This window comes from Melospiza melodia, chromosome 4, assembly GCF_035770615.1.
Source record: "Melospiza melodia melodia isolate bMelMel2 chromosome 4, bMelMel2.pri, whole genome shotgun sequence".
NCBI lineage: Eukaryota > Metazoa > Chordata > Aves > Passeriformes > Passerellidae > Melospiza > Melospiza melodia.
In genome coordinates, this window is record NC_086197.1 from 61741484 (window position 1) to 61755264 (window position 13781).

At 35.6% G+C, this 13781-nt stretch overlaps 1 protein-coding gene across 1 annotated transcript in view; it reads left to right on the forward strand.

The window, feature by feature from the left end:
- POC1B (POC1 centriolar protein B) overlaps nucleotides 1–13781 on the forward strand; it is a 45166-nt gene that overhangs the window by 5506 nt on the left and 25879 nt on the right. The window contains exons 3-9 of the mRNA XM_063155869.1: nucleotides 2678–2849; nucleotides 3620–3799; nucleotides 4996–5103; nucleotides 5976–6091; nucleotides 6451–6584; nucleotides 7336–7404; nucleotides 10308–10460. Of these exons, the coding sequence (XP_063011939.1) occupies nucleotides 2678–2849; nucleotides 3620–3799; nucleotides 4996–5103; nucleotides 5976–6091; nucleotides 6451–6584; nucleotides 7336–7404; nucleotides 10308–10460 (932 nt within the window). The remainder of the gene's footprint in view (nucleotides 1–2677; nucleotides 2850–3619; nucleotides 3800–4995; nucleotides 5104–5975; nucleotides 6092–6450; nucleotides 6585–7335; nucleotides 7405–10307; nucleotides 10461–13781) is intronic.

The following is a 13781-nucleotide window of genomic DNA, read 5'->3' on the forward strand; positions in this document are numbered from 1 at the left end:
ATGCAACAAAAACTGCCAATAACTTGAATTTATGGGAGTTATTAAAAGTTCTTCATATTTTATCCAATGTGCTTAGAATTCTAGATTGGCTTTTTTGACAGAGGTTAAATTAATAATATTTTTTCTCCAAGTAGGAAATCTTGCAATTAATGATAAAATGTGTTTGCATTGTGAGGTTGTACTGTATCATTGAGAGCTGCAGGGTTCCTGCAAAGTGTGGGGGTTTGTTGGCAGTGGTAGGGTTTGAATATTCACACACCCATCATTTGCACTGTATTCCATCTGCCCTGTAATTCTTGCACTGAGTGATTAATTATATTGGAGATGCTTCAGTATTTTGAGAGATATACATTGAGCTGTTAAAGCCTGTCTGAGTTAGTCTCTTTTGATCTTTGCACAACTTTCTTAGTCACCACTTTGTTATTGTGGAAAGTGAGAGTGAAATGGTAATTCTGTATTACAGCAACTTGTGTTCATATATTTGTGTGTGTGTATATAAAAATGTATGCCATCAATAGTCACAGTTCATAAATTGAACTTTGTTTCATTGCAAATACCATAAAATCTTTTTTATAGCATATGTGAAGCTTAGGTATCTGCTTACACACCTCTTTGCTGTAGATCTTTCAACTTGGTCTTTGCATAAGGCCAAGTCTTTATTTTTGGTGTTCAGTTCTGTAGTGACTCATCAGCAGAAAAGCAAATTATCCAGTGATGTGTTTGCTATATGTAGGTGTGTACAGAAGCATTGATGTTTAAAGAGGAAAAGGCACTCAGGTTATAAAATGGAGTAAGTTGTACATTGGAGCCAGCTCATTGTGGATTTTCAGTTTTCTAAATTTTAGTTATATTTTACAGTTGATCATAGCAAGGGCAAATTGTCTTTCACCTCTAAACATGGTTCTGGTTATGTCATGTATTCTCTGAGGAGCACCAGGCGTATTTGTGCTGTGGCGCATCCTGAGAAATTTCTTCTGGACTTTCTGTGCTTTTTTTTTTGTTTCTGATCCAATATTTAAGCATTGCATAGGTGGCAGGGAGTCCAGAGGAAAAATGAGGATGATTGTCCCGGATGTCCCACAGGAAGGAGAACTTCAGATCACTGCTTGTGCCTCATTTACCTTGGGACAGCCCATCTATCAGACAGCAAGCTACAAGAAACCAGGCTCTGAATGAATGGTGCTGTCGTCTTTCTGAGAATATTTCCCTCAGTTTTTAGAACTGAAAGCTGATACTGCACAGCATTCATGCAGTTCATAAGGTTCCACAGGTATTTGGTAGTTCATCAATGATTTGTTTTAGAAGCCATCAGTCTTGTCTGTTTCACATTTCCAGCCCGATGCCTTCAAATTCTATTTTAGCTTATGTTTCACTTTTTCCTTTTAGTTTTACTCCACTGTAGATCACTTTTCAGAATCAAAGGGGAAAAGGAATTCTTTCAAGTACAACTAGAAAAACCCTGCTGTAAAACAGGGTTTTGAAAAGTTGAAATGGGGGAAAAATAACTTTTATTTCTTTGTCAAATATAGGCCTGTTGATATGGGCATAGGGATAGTCTGGTCACACATCTTTTAGCAGAAACTAATCTTTAAGGAATAAAAACAGCATCTTTGTAGCAAATTTATAAAGGGAATTTATTAGTTAATATTTAATAGTCTAATATGCTAATATTATGTTTGAGGTTTGCCTTGACATGTGTTAATAAGGAAACTGAATTTCTTTGTGCTATGTTGGTGCTTGAAAAAAACTGGGAAGAGAAAACCCGTCTTCATATACTCTTCCAGCTTCTGGAGGCCCCTGTTCTTCCTCTCCCTTCTTTTCTCTACTGGGGAATTTGACAACTGAGGGATGGGAGTGTGAATACCTTGTTTTTATTTATGTCTCTGTACTTGACATTTAGCAGAGATGAAAATGGTGGGGATGTAAGAAAACCACATGTACCACTTTAATTCAACTGCTTATTATCTTTGTTTCTTATAGTTTCCTGAAAATTATCAACCTCTGGTGAAAGTTAGGTTTGCCTTTTTGACTGCAGATAGTATAGTTCACCTGTAAAGTGACTGCAAAAAACCCACCCTCAAGCATGCTCTATTTTCAGACTGACAACTTTATGTTCTCTTTTGAACTAGACAAATGTTAGTTATAAAATTGATACTTAAATAGGATTATAGAATTATCATACATCAATATTGTCACTCAAGTGTTAGAAGTCATGTCTTCACTTTAAGTTGGCGTATTTTTTTTTGGAGTTGAACACTTGATACTTGAAACAAATTCTATCTCAGAGATCAAAATGAGATTACTGAAGAATTTGCCTGTTGTTCTTAGGATTTCGTAAAACCAAATCTGGATTCATACTCATGTGCATGATGTTTGGCCTTGAATGTTTTGCTCTGTGTCATCAAAGTACTTGTAAACCAGTTGGCTTAGTATGTGAGAGAGCTACCTGTTGAGAATTATCCTTTACTTCTCCCATTCTTGTGGCATCCTTCTGAAAGCCTGGTGTTGCCACTACTTGCTACCAGGCTTCTGCTTAGGCTAAGTATCCCTTAAAGCCTAATCACTCCTCCCTCCTGCAATACCCGTTAAGTTCTCTGGTGAATCCAAATCCACAGTTGTTAGCTCTGACTTTCATAAAAGCAGTGAGCAGGCCCCTAATGCCTTTCACTTCTTGCAGTTACCTGCTCTGTGGACAGCCTGCTCATACTGTGGAAGCTGAGGACGCCGTGCAGCGCCTACAGATTTTCAGGGCATGCGGAAGCGGTGACAAGTGTAGAGTTCTCTCCAGATGGGCGGGTGCTGGCTTCAGCTTCTCAGGATCACACGGTCAGGCTATGGATTCCTTGCATGTGAGTATAACTGAGCAGTGCTGGATATGTGTTTCATTATTGAGCAGTGTGAATATGCGAGGCTTTACTCAAAAAAGTTTCCTTTTCCTTCCCACATGCCTGGGCTTTGACAGAAACAGAGACTGGGGACCACAAGCAAAACAGTTCTTTACTCTATTACTTTATTCTTTTCTGAATATTCTGTAGTTTCAAAAGAAAAATAGAACAACTGAGAGGTCACAATTTCATGTGTGTAGAACTATGCTTTATAATATTTCTCTGGCTTAAAGATGATATTTTAACAAGGATTGCATGGCTGCACTTCATTTTGGGGAGACAAGTGTTGAAGAGAACAATAGTTTTCTTTGGGGAAAAAATTAATTGACTTGCTTTATCAGACTGTTCTTGAGTAGTAGTAATTATGAGTAATTCAGTATGATCTTAGACTGATGTTACTTGAACTTCCAAGCATTTTATAGATTACTGTATAAAAAATTCTCTTTCCAATACTAATACTAATGAGACTAAAGGCCAATGATGCTACTGAATTTCACTGTTCTGTAAAACTGGTCATGTTAAACGCAACTTAAGGAATGTTATTCTAATAATATTTAAATAAGTAAAATATAATGGTGCCATTAAGATTTGGCCTCTGTATACTGCTTTTTCATTTGAGTAAGATTATAAAAATGCCAACATTGAGTTTTATGGGGATTGAAGCTCTTTAATATAACTGTGATTTTTGACTTAGTATTTGGGGTTTTGTTTCCTTTTCTTTGCTCCCCCCTTAGCTATGGAGAATCATCAGTACTGAAAGGTCATACAGCCCCTGTTCGGAGTGTGAGCTTCTCCCATGATGGCTACTCTGTAGTTTCAGCATCCAATGATAAATTAATAAAAATATGGAGTGTTTGCTCTCAGCGCCTTTTGTTTACCCTATTCCAACACACTGGTTGGGTTTGCTGTGCCAAGTAAGTGTTGTTTTTATTCTCTTGGTAAAGTAGAATTCCTAACAAAGGGGATTTTGTATCCCAGGGTAGAAATAAGAGAAGAAACATTGTGAATGACAAGCAATGATCTCTCACCAGTAATTAAATTTTAATAAAGGAATTTTATGTGCACAAGTTTTGTGTAGACCTAGCTGAAGTATGAAAGCTTGCTCTATGTTAATATGTGAACATACTAAATCAGTTACTGTCTTCATTCTACTACATTAAAGGGCAAATGGGGTCTTCTGTATTTATTTTTAGTCAGTGTGCTGTCTTTCTCCAGTTTTGTTTGGTTTTTTGTTGTATTATTTCCCAGCACTCATGTCTAGATTTATCTATGCGTTGTAGGGGTTTTCTCAAGTATTCTTGGAATCATAGTGGCATTAAAGAATGGTCATGAACCAGATGAGTTAAGCTTATGTAATTGGAAAAGGTAAAAGAAATGGCCTTTGGACTGCAAGTTAGGATTCATACTCTTTAAAGACAGGACAGCTTCTCAAAGGCAAGAAAATATTGTTTGCTATCTTTTTAAAAAATTTTTCCTTTCCTCCATATTAATGGAAAATCTGCAGCTAAGAGGCCTGATATAAGAAAAAGGAAAGTTCTAGGAAATCACATTTGAAAGTTCTTGAACAGTTTTTCAGTGTCATTATGCAGTTGCTCAGTAAGTGAAATAATAATGCTTGAGGAAGTTATAGACAAATCAGTTTTCCTCTTTTAAAACCTGGTCTGCTAGTCTAGGAATAATTGTGAATTCTTTGCCTGCTATTTGTAAGTTTAGAAAGAACTCAGAGAACATAAATATAGGTTAACATTGAACACAAGATTCTACTGTATCCTCTGTGTCTTTTTACCTATAGTTTTCTTTACTAATCTCTTAGTCATCTGTAGTGACATCCTTAGGTTGCTGATACCTTCCCCTCAACCCCCTCTCTTCCTCTTGCTTATGGCTCTGTTTGTAATTGTAGTTCCTTATGAAATGGGCCAAAGTGGAATAGGGAAGAAGCTTTTCAGTTTTATTAGTCCATGAGAAATACCAGAAGTTCAAATGTCCTTTAAGTGTTATGCATCCTTATTTCAAACAGGCTTCCTTGGTTCTGGTGTTTTGTTACTTATGTCTCTAATGCTAATATAGGCAGAATCAGTTCTTAAGTAATGTATAGACTTGTGTGTTCCAGATTTTCGCCTGATGGAAGAATAATAGCATCTTGTGGTGAGGACAAATCTATTAAACTCTGGGATGCAAGAAATAAAATTTGCATTAATACCTTCTCAGATTATGAAGGGTAAGTTTTACTAGAAAAAAGGAGAAATGTAATAGTGTAATTTTACTGGCATTAATTTAATATTCTGTGCTTTTAACATCTATATATGTTAAATCTGAAAACAGATCAGACTTCTACAACCCATGTCAACTAAAATAATTCATATAATGTTTTTCTAAAGAGGTTAACTGGCTGCACTTATACAGCTGTTTTCCAGCAATCAAGAGATAATCTAAACAGAAGTAAGATTATTCTTGGATTTTGGAATGTTTCCATGTTTTCCCTCAATTTTGGTAATGCTATCTGATATTGGATGCTTCAACAAGAAGAAAGCTTGAAGACTTTTCCACCTGTTATGAAAACAGTATTTTGTTACTTTCAGTAACACTTGCAGTGATCGCCTAATTTAAGTTTAAAAAATACTTGCTTTTACTTATATGCAATTGTCTTAAACATCTTGGATCCAGAGTTTTAGTTAACAACTCAGTGGAATATTTAGCTTCTATATATGCTTTGCTGATTTCATGGCTGCCTTCATCCTTATTTCAAGTCCTAAGTGTTGTCAGTTCTTAGACAGAATTCTTTTATTTGTTATGAACTCTTTGCAGCACTATCTTCCAGGAACTTTGTACTCTAGCACAAACTCTGAAAGTTTGACTTGGATCAATTATACCGTGTTTTCAACAAAAGTGAGATGATTTGTCATGTACATCTTGTTTTCTTATGCTTATTTCAGTTCCTTGAAATGCCTTATTTGAGTTTCCATACATGTAGATTCCACACAAGTTTGTAGCAGCTTAGTGTTAATATCGTGGGCTTTATATATATACATGCACCTAGATATTATACCTCTGGGAACACATTATAAGTCTGTTTTCATTAATTATATTTAGATTTCCAACTTTTGTGGATTTCAACCCAAGTGGAACATGTATAGCTTCTGCAGGTTCCAATAACACAGTGAAACTATGGGATATTCGAACGAACAAGCTACTGCAGCATTTCAAAGGTAAAAACAATGTAGTTTGTTTTATTTTCTTTACAATGGGACTCTTTGCAATTAAATGTGATTTATTAAGAGTATTATTGGGGAAAATTGACAAACAAGTCATATTGACATGTTGTAAGTATCTTTTTGTAGTCTAGCAACACCAAGAATCTAGTCTGAATACTTATTTCTTTGCTTCCCTTAATTTTTAGACCTGAATTAAGCAAATACTCTGACAAGTCTTCTATGCCTCAGCACTTTTGTTGTTTTTTCCTTAAATGAAGTAGTTCTTTGGGAAGTAGAAAAGAGCAAAGAAATAAAGTGTACATACCTTCATAGTAGATATCTACAGCTTTTGAATATTGTCTTCTGTAAATCAGTTCACAGAGCAGGGGTTAATTGTATATCATTCCATCCTTCTGGTAACTACCTCATCACTGCTTCTTCTGACGGTACCCTTAAGATTCTGGACCTCTTAGGAGAAAGACTTATTTACACTCTTCATGGACACAAGGTATACACAATAACCCTCTTTAAATGGAGATCTTAATAGGCTGTTCAGTATCTTTACAGAGGGAAAGTAACATTTATGCCATTGTGTCTTTTATCTTGCAACTTCCAGATGAAATTTAGTGGACAACAAGGTGTTGTGTTAACACACCTTGTCACAAGTGGTTAAGGAAATGCATCAGTTTTTACCTGTTAGCATGCTTTTTATCTGTCAATGTGAAACACTTGATGTTAAGTAAAAGCTCATGTTCTAAATTCATTAATAATTCACTTAAATTTCAAAATCATGTTATTTGGCAATTCAGTCCTATTGTTTATTGAAAAAGTGTTTTCTAAGGAGGGGGAAGCTTACAGAGGATAACTTTTGTGAAGAATGGCAGGCATTTCCTCCTTTTCCTATTAATGCCAAACAAACCCTATTTTTGATAATAAATCATTCAAACATATTGCCTTGAGTAATGTAATATATATTTTGTAATTTTTCATTGCAAAGATGAAGTATAAAATCTAAGGACACTGCCACTATTTTCCTAGTATAGATTGTTGTAGTTGTAATGTAGCATCTTATGAAAATGTGCAATATTAACTTTTCAATCAAGTTTTGCAGATATTTCACTACAGTAAAATTGTTCCTTATTTTATTAAAATTGAAAAATCTATTACATTAGGTAATGGCACTGGTGTTTTACTCTGCACTAAAATATCATGATTACAGTAATAGCCTAATTTTACTGTATGCTATTTTTTTTTCCCAGGGACCTGTACTTTGTGTGGCTTTTTCAAAAGGTGGTGAAAGTTTTGCCTCAGGTGGAGTGGATGCTCAGGTTTGTGGTATTGTCTCCTTGAATGAAATGTCTTAGTTGTTACAGTGGATGGGAGTTAAATGTACTATATCACAATAACTTGCTAATTACTCACATGCATTCTGGCTACTTGTGTGTTATATAGACTTTCCATTGGATGTTATGAGGAGAAGACTAACCACGCCCATTTTACATATTTTAATAATATGGCTAAAAATATTTAGTGGTTTTTGACTAAGAATATTTAAAGTGTTGTAATTCAGTGTCAATGAAGTAGTCATATTGCAATTACTATTAAGTGGTACCTGCTTTGTTAGGTTTTCACTGCTTTTAAAGTCCTTACTCTGTAGGTATTAAGTTGTATTACTGGGAAAACTTTGGCTAGAATTGGGGAAGAAAACCTCTTATGTTACCTTTACTAATTTACTTTGGTGAAACAGTAAAGTACTGGATTTTATAAAGGGAAGAAGAGTCATTTGATCATTAAAAAAAAAGTTAAACAATAAGTCTTATAATTAATCTCTGTCTTCTGTAATAAATAAATAATTCAGAACACATACTATCTACCTTGGAATCATCTCTATCAGGTCTATAAAGTTTCCAAAAAGAAAGAAATTTTGTAGCGCAATATTTAAATTTTCAGTCTGAAATGTTCCTTAGCTGTCTTTTTCATGTTTTCCTGTTACAAAAAGCTAAAAGCTCAATGTAGATAAAAAAAACTATGCTGTTGAAATTAAGATTTCTTGAGTTTACCATAATTCATGGCTATATTCTGTTTTGTTGAGTTTGAAATAAATTTCATCTAGTAGCAGAGATGGTCTTGGAAGATAAAAAAAAATTGCTTTCTATCAGAATGTATTAAGTAAAGTGTACTATAAGGACTTGAAGTTATTGGAAAAGTGAAAATGTTATCAGACATCCAATATTAATTTTACAAGCAGGGAAAAAAACCCACAAAAACCAACTGAGAATGGGGGAAAGATATTTATTTCTTGACTCACTAGTATGATCTTTGATTTTCCATACTGAAGTTAAAATCTTATTTATAAGTCCCAAAATGCAACTTAGTCCCATGTAATTCTGAATTGTTGACCTTACCTTCCATGAATATTTTGAGTTTTATGACTTGGTACATTACACTTGAGAGGAGCAGAAGTGAATGTGTTCACATGACAGAAGATTAATCTGAAAAGCTCTGATGAAGGCAAAGACTTAGAGTATTAAGCCTAACACAGCCTCCCACACCCTGGTAATGCCTGTCTTACTTCAAAGTTCTTTGAACTTGGGGCCCCCTGAATGGCATGTGTGTTCAGTGCTGTCATGTCGTTGCCTTTTTCCTGCCCTGATTTTCTGTTGTAAAGCTGGGGCATGAGAGCATGGAAAAAGTAGGTAAAAATCCATGTCTTCTAGTCCTCAGCAGTTTGATATAGTGGGTTCATGGTGAATATATGAGAGGGAAGATCAGTTTCATCAGGAAACACTGATGAAATGTTGAATTAAAAAGTAGTCATAGCAGATCTAGTAACTTTCAATTACCTTAAAATGGCCCTTCCTGGTTTGTTGAAGTTTTTCCCTTTGTTTTATGAAAATTTTGGTGGGAGAGGAGTACTTTGCAGCTTTCACTTTTCGAAGTTTTAAAATGTGCTAACCACTGTTGGGTAACTACCAAGGTGTATATCTTTATCTATAGTAAGCATAAGAACTTTATTCTGTGTCCATTTGCTTTTGGTTATACACATATACTTCTTAAACATCCCATTTTGCTGACCTGTCCACAGCCGCCTTCTAGGTGTGCCAGGAGGAGTTCTCAATTCACTGTGATTATTGGTTTACTGTAATTGTAGGGTGTATTTGTTGGGAAAGTTCTGCTGGCAATGTCATGCTTAGGAGCAGAGGTTGGCCATAGAAGTATCATCTTCTACCCCTCATGCAGTACCCAAAATATATGGTCTGTTCACAGCATGCACTGGAGGCAGCTGATCCACTCTTAAGTTTATGCAAGACTGCTTCCTTCATACATATATTATTTCAAGATGTTTTCAATCAACAGATCCTTCCATACCTTTCCGTCAAAGAAGGAAAACCAGTATCTCTGCTTCTTGTATCAAGTTTCTGGTTGGTGCAGAACCATCTGACAGTTCAGATGCAGGTTAAATATTTGAAACAAACACTGGATACTTTTGTTTCTTTCTATTTGCTTCTTTCCTCAAACAAAGAAGATCTCAAAGTGTAGTGTTCTATCATGTTCCTCACAGTTTTGGCAGTATGTGCACATTGCAATTTATTTCATTAACCTGTTGCCATGGAAAACATAAGACCTTTTATATGAAAGAGCAAAGTTATACCTATTGGTTTGAAAAGTAGTAGCCTATGTGGAATATTCATAAGACTGGATAGAATACCTTTGGACTACCTCTGTGTCCCATGACCTTCTGTATTTGGTCATATATGTGTGACTTCAGATATGGTTTCTACCTAGAATATAATGAGACAAAGTTCAGAAAAGAGATTTCTGTTGCCAAAACACTGGAAATCAGGTGTTTTAGAGTTCTGTGGAACTCTCTCATTTCTCTTATTCCTTCAAACTTTCTTGTTAGACCTACAAGCCGTTATAGGGGGCAGAAATTAACAGTATATGATCCCTTAATCTGGCAGAAAAGTAACTTGGGACAGCTCAGTGGGACAGTTTGTGATTATAGATGTGTTTTAGGGGTTACTTTTTGAATAGATTGAACCACATCTTTTAGATTTGAAGTAAAGATACTCTGGGGAAGTGCCTGTGTTGCAGTAGAGATCAGACTAAGACATCACCGCAGTATTGTTATAATGCAGTTATCTACTAGTAATAGCAGACTTTACTGAATAGTTAGGTTTTGAACACTGAATAGCCTGCAAGTAGTTACTGATATGAAGATTTCTTATAGGTATTACTATGGAAAACCAACTTTGATACTTTGGATTATGAAGAAGTTCTCAAACACAATTTTAGAAGAACACATATTGATGATCCTCCTCATCTTCTTGATGTTTACCCAAGGTCATGTCATTTCCATGATGAAACAATTACATCAGTTGAGGTGAGTGCAATAAATTGTCTAATATAGGAAACAAGAAGCTTCTGTTAACACTGTCTGACATTTATAGTTAAATATGTTTTATGTATATCAGGGAGCTTTTTATTGTTATGTGTAATACTTTTGAAGCAATCATAATTTATGAATCCTCATTAGGGTTACTAGGCAAGCTGATGCTGGCAGGTTTAAGCTGAAATTACTTTCATGCTTCTTCTGGGTCTATACTCTACATCTCATTCAACCAAAACATACCTGATAATCTGGTTTCTGAAATAACTCTGCAAGTGTTGCAGTAGGTATCTTGAGCTTTACAATACTTACCAAAATATATCATTGTAAGGGGGACAAAGTGGTGATATTACTGAAAGTCAAATACTTGCTTGTCACAAGCTGTCCCTCTTTCCAAGACCTGTAGGTGTTGTGAGAAGGTCTTGATATCTACCTAAAAGACTTGCTAGGCTAGCAGTGTGTTTTACAGCACTATGATGTCTGATTTCCTGATATTTCATTCTTGAACAGTAGTTACTGTCAAACTATCTACTGGCGTCCACTGAAAGTGTTGGAAATTAGGGAATAAAAGTGCAATGTCAAATGTTGTGTTTCAGTATTAGGAAAAATCTTGTGTTTGTCAAATAGTCTGAAAGTTGTGCCTAATAGGTAAACAGTGCTATGCCTTCAATGAGGCCATTGTTTAGGCTTTATTTGTCACAGTCCCTGATGGAGATGGCTGTCTTCTGCATGGTGATTACCTATATTTTCTTCTCTTTTTTGATAGTCTCCAGGTTCCTCTGGTGTTGAAAAACTTAATTGAGATAAATCTAGAACAGCAATCAGAACTTTCTGGTTGCTGTAATATGCTATCAGAGTACTATAGAAATTCACCATTGCCTGGTTGCCTGCATAGAAAATGTAGATACTGCTGCCATGGCATTTGTTTCCTGCTCAGAGTTTTAAAACAGACATTTGGGGATATTGAGCTTTTTTTGGGGTGGGTGGCTGTGTTTGCAGTATGAGTGCATGCAAATGAGTGGTATAAAGATTGAGAACATTTGCTGGAGGAAGAGAACTCTGATAAAATAAGATTTCTTCTGTGCCTGGTTCTATTGCCAAGTTGGATGTGTAGCTTTCTAATGCTTAGCATTTTGGTCAGAACAGGATGACTGCATCCTGTTCTGACCAAAAGCTTCATTAATGAACAAACTTCATAAACAAACTTCCGTGCTGGACTTTCATATTTGTTGTAAGGTAAATGAATGAAGTTCCTTTTAGTTTACTGGTACCAGCCTTCAGTATAGCTGGTCAGTGCCAGAACAAACTCAATCTAAGCATTTGCCAGCAGATTGAAGCCAGTCTTGCTGGAGCAACATTTTGCTACAAGACCATTCAAATTGCACTCAGTTACAACATGTACTAAACAAACACAATGGCTTATAGCTGCAGGGGTCCATTGTCTTCTTTTCAGGTCAACATTTCCAGACCTCTCTGCTGTTTACATGCCTGGTAAAGATGTGAATATACTCTAAATGAATTTTTCAAATTTTTTTTTCTTGTCCTGGGTAATTAAGAAGCTCTGGAAAAGCATTAATGAGTTCAGGCTGAAGTTAAACTAAGGCTAGGAAGCCTCATTATCAATCCTGAAAAGGCTCATCAAGGAAATTCAGTAGCTGAATTTCAAGAAATTATTTATTAGTTAGCTTTGACAGAGTTAACTTAGCTTTATGTATGCATTTATTAATGGCTGCAGCATTTGTAGCAGCTGATAGTCTCCTGGGCTGCTCCATAGTAGTGAAAGAGCTCTATGGCTTTGTCATAGCAAAGTTTTGGACTCTGTGTTATATTTTCTGGCCTGATTTCAGGATTTTAATGAGAGTCGCTGTATTTAGTTTTCTATTAACATTATATTGTTACTAGAATATCTTTCTCTCAGGTAAATATCAAGTGTGTTATATTCTTTGAGACAAAACAGTGTCTGGCAGTTTCAACAAAACTCATTATTGTAATATAATATATTTTCATATTGTAAATTAAATAATAGAGTGATAGTGATTAGAATTGCTTTTGCAGCTAATTTTTAGAATTAATGTAATGATATAATAATTGAGATGGTGCTAAGGTGAAATTATCACATTTTCTCACTCCATTTGTCTTTTCTTGTTTTTATGGCTCCTCCTATCTGTCTCAACAAAAATTGTGGGATTTTTGTTGTGATCAGGAAGAGTAGACCTCACCAGCTGGACAAAACCATGATTTATACAGACTAAACTGGTATCAGGTTACTACCAGAAGTAACATGCTTTCATTAGCATGCACTAATTCTTAGGTAGCACTGTGCTTGAAATTTTTCAGTGCTTCATCTTCTTAACTATTTCCTCTTCTAACTGAGAAAAACAAAATGTCTAGGCCCACTGCACTGTAATCTGGGAAAAAAAAAGAAAAAGGAAAAAAAAAGTACAAAAAAGAAAAGGACAAAAAAAGTATTTTTGTCCTTCTTTTGTTAAAATATTTTTTTACATGCCAACCTCTTTCTAAGCCAGAGGCAATACAGAGAATTCTAGCATTAGGCTGTTCCACTGCAGTCCTACCCTCATCTTTCAATGGCTCATCATGTTTCTAATATATAAGGGAAAGGAGGAATGAAATCACAGGCATGTCAGAGGGAGCTTGTGGAGATGATCTGTTCTTCCTACCAGTGGGACATCAGTTCAGCTGTGTCTGGCTCCAAACCTTGAAGAGGTTTGGAGATTCCCCTATCTCTCTGTGTGATCTATTCCACTAGAGCATAGCAGTTGTAATGACAATTTTTCCCTATTATCTCATCTACACCTCAGATCATATGTAGAACTGCTTCCTTTCTTCCTTATTTTCTTCCTTTCTCGTCATATTTCTAAGTGAACAGAGTAAGATAATTCATCTAAACTAAACAGAAGTAACAAGTAAGAGACCTGGTAACATGAACAAGAGTTACAGGCAGGCAGAGGAGGCAGTTTGGAGGTGGGATTTTTTTCAAAGTATCAATGACTGCTTAAGGTTTGCTATAAGCCACTACTACAATGTCATCTAAATGCTTGAGATGTGGTGTAATACATTGCCTTGAGTTATGCTCAGCTGGTTTAGTCACCTCTACAACAGGACTGAAGAGGGATTGCCTTAGGATAAAATTAAAGGTATTAGAACACAAAAAGTTAAACAGATGTGCAGGCAGAACTCAAGAGGAAAGTAATTTGCCCCCTATTTTTAAAAATTCCTAATGTTTTTTTTTTTACTGCTTTTGGTTAGCAATTGCTTTTTTTTCCCTGCTTGTCTTAGTGTGACAAAGTCCCTGTA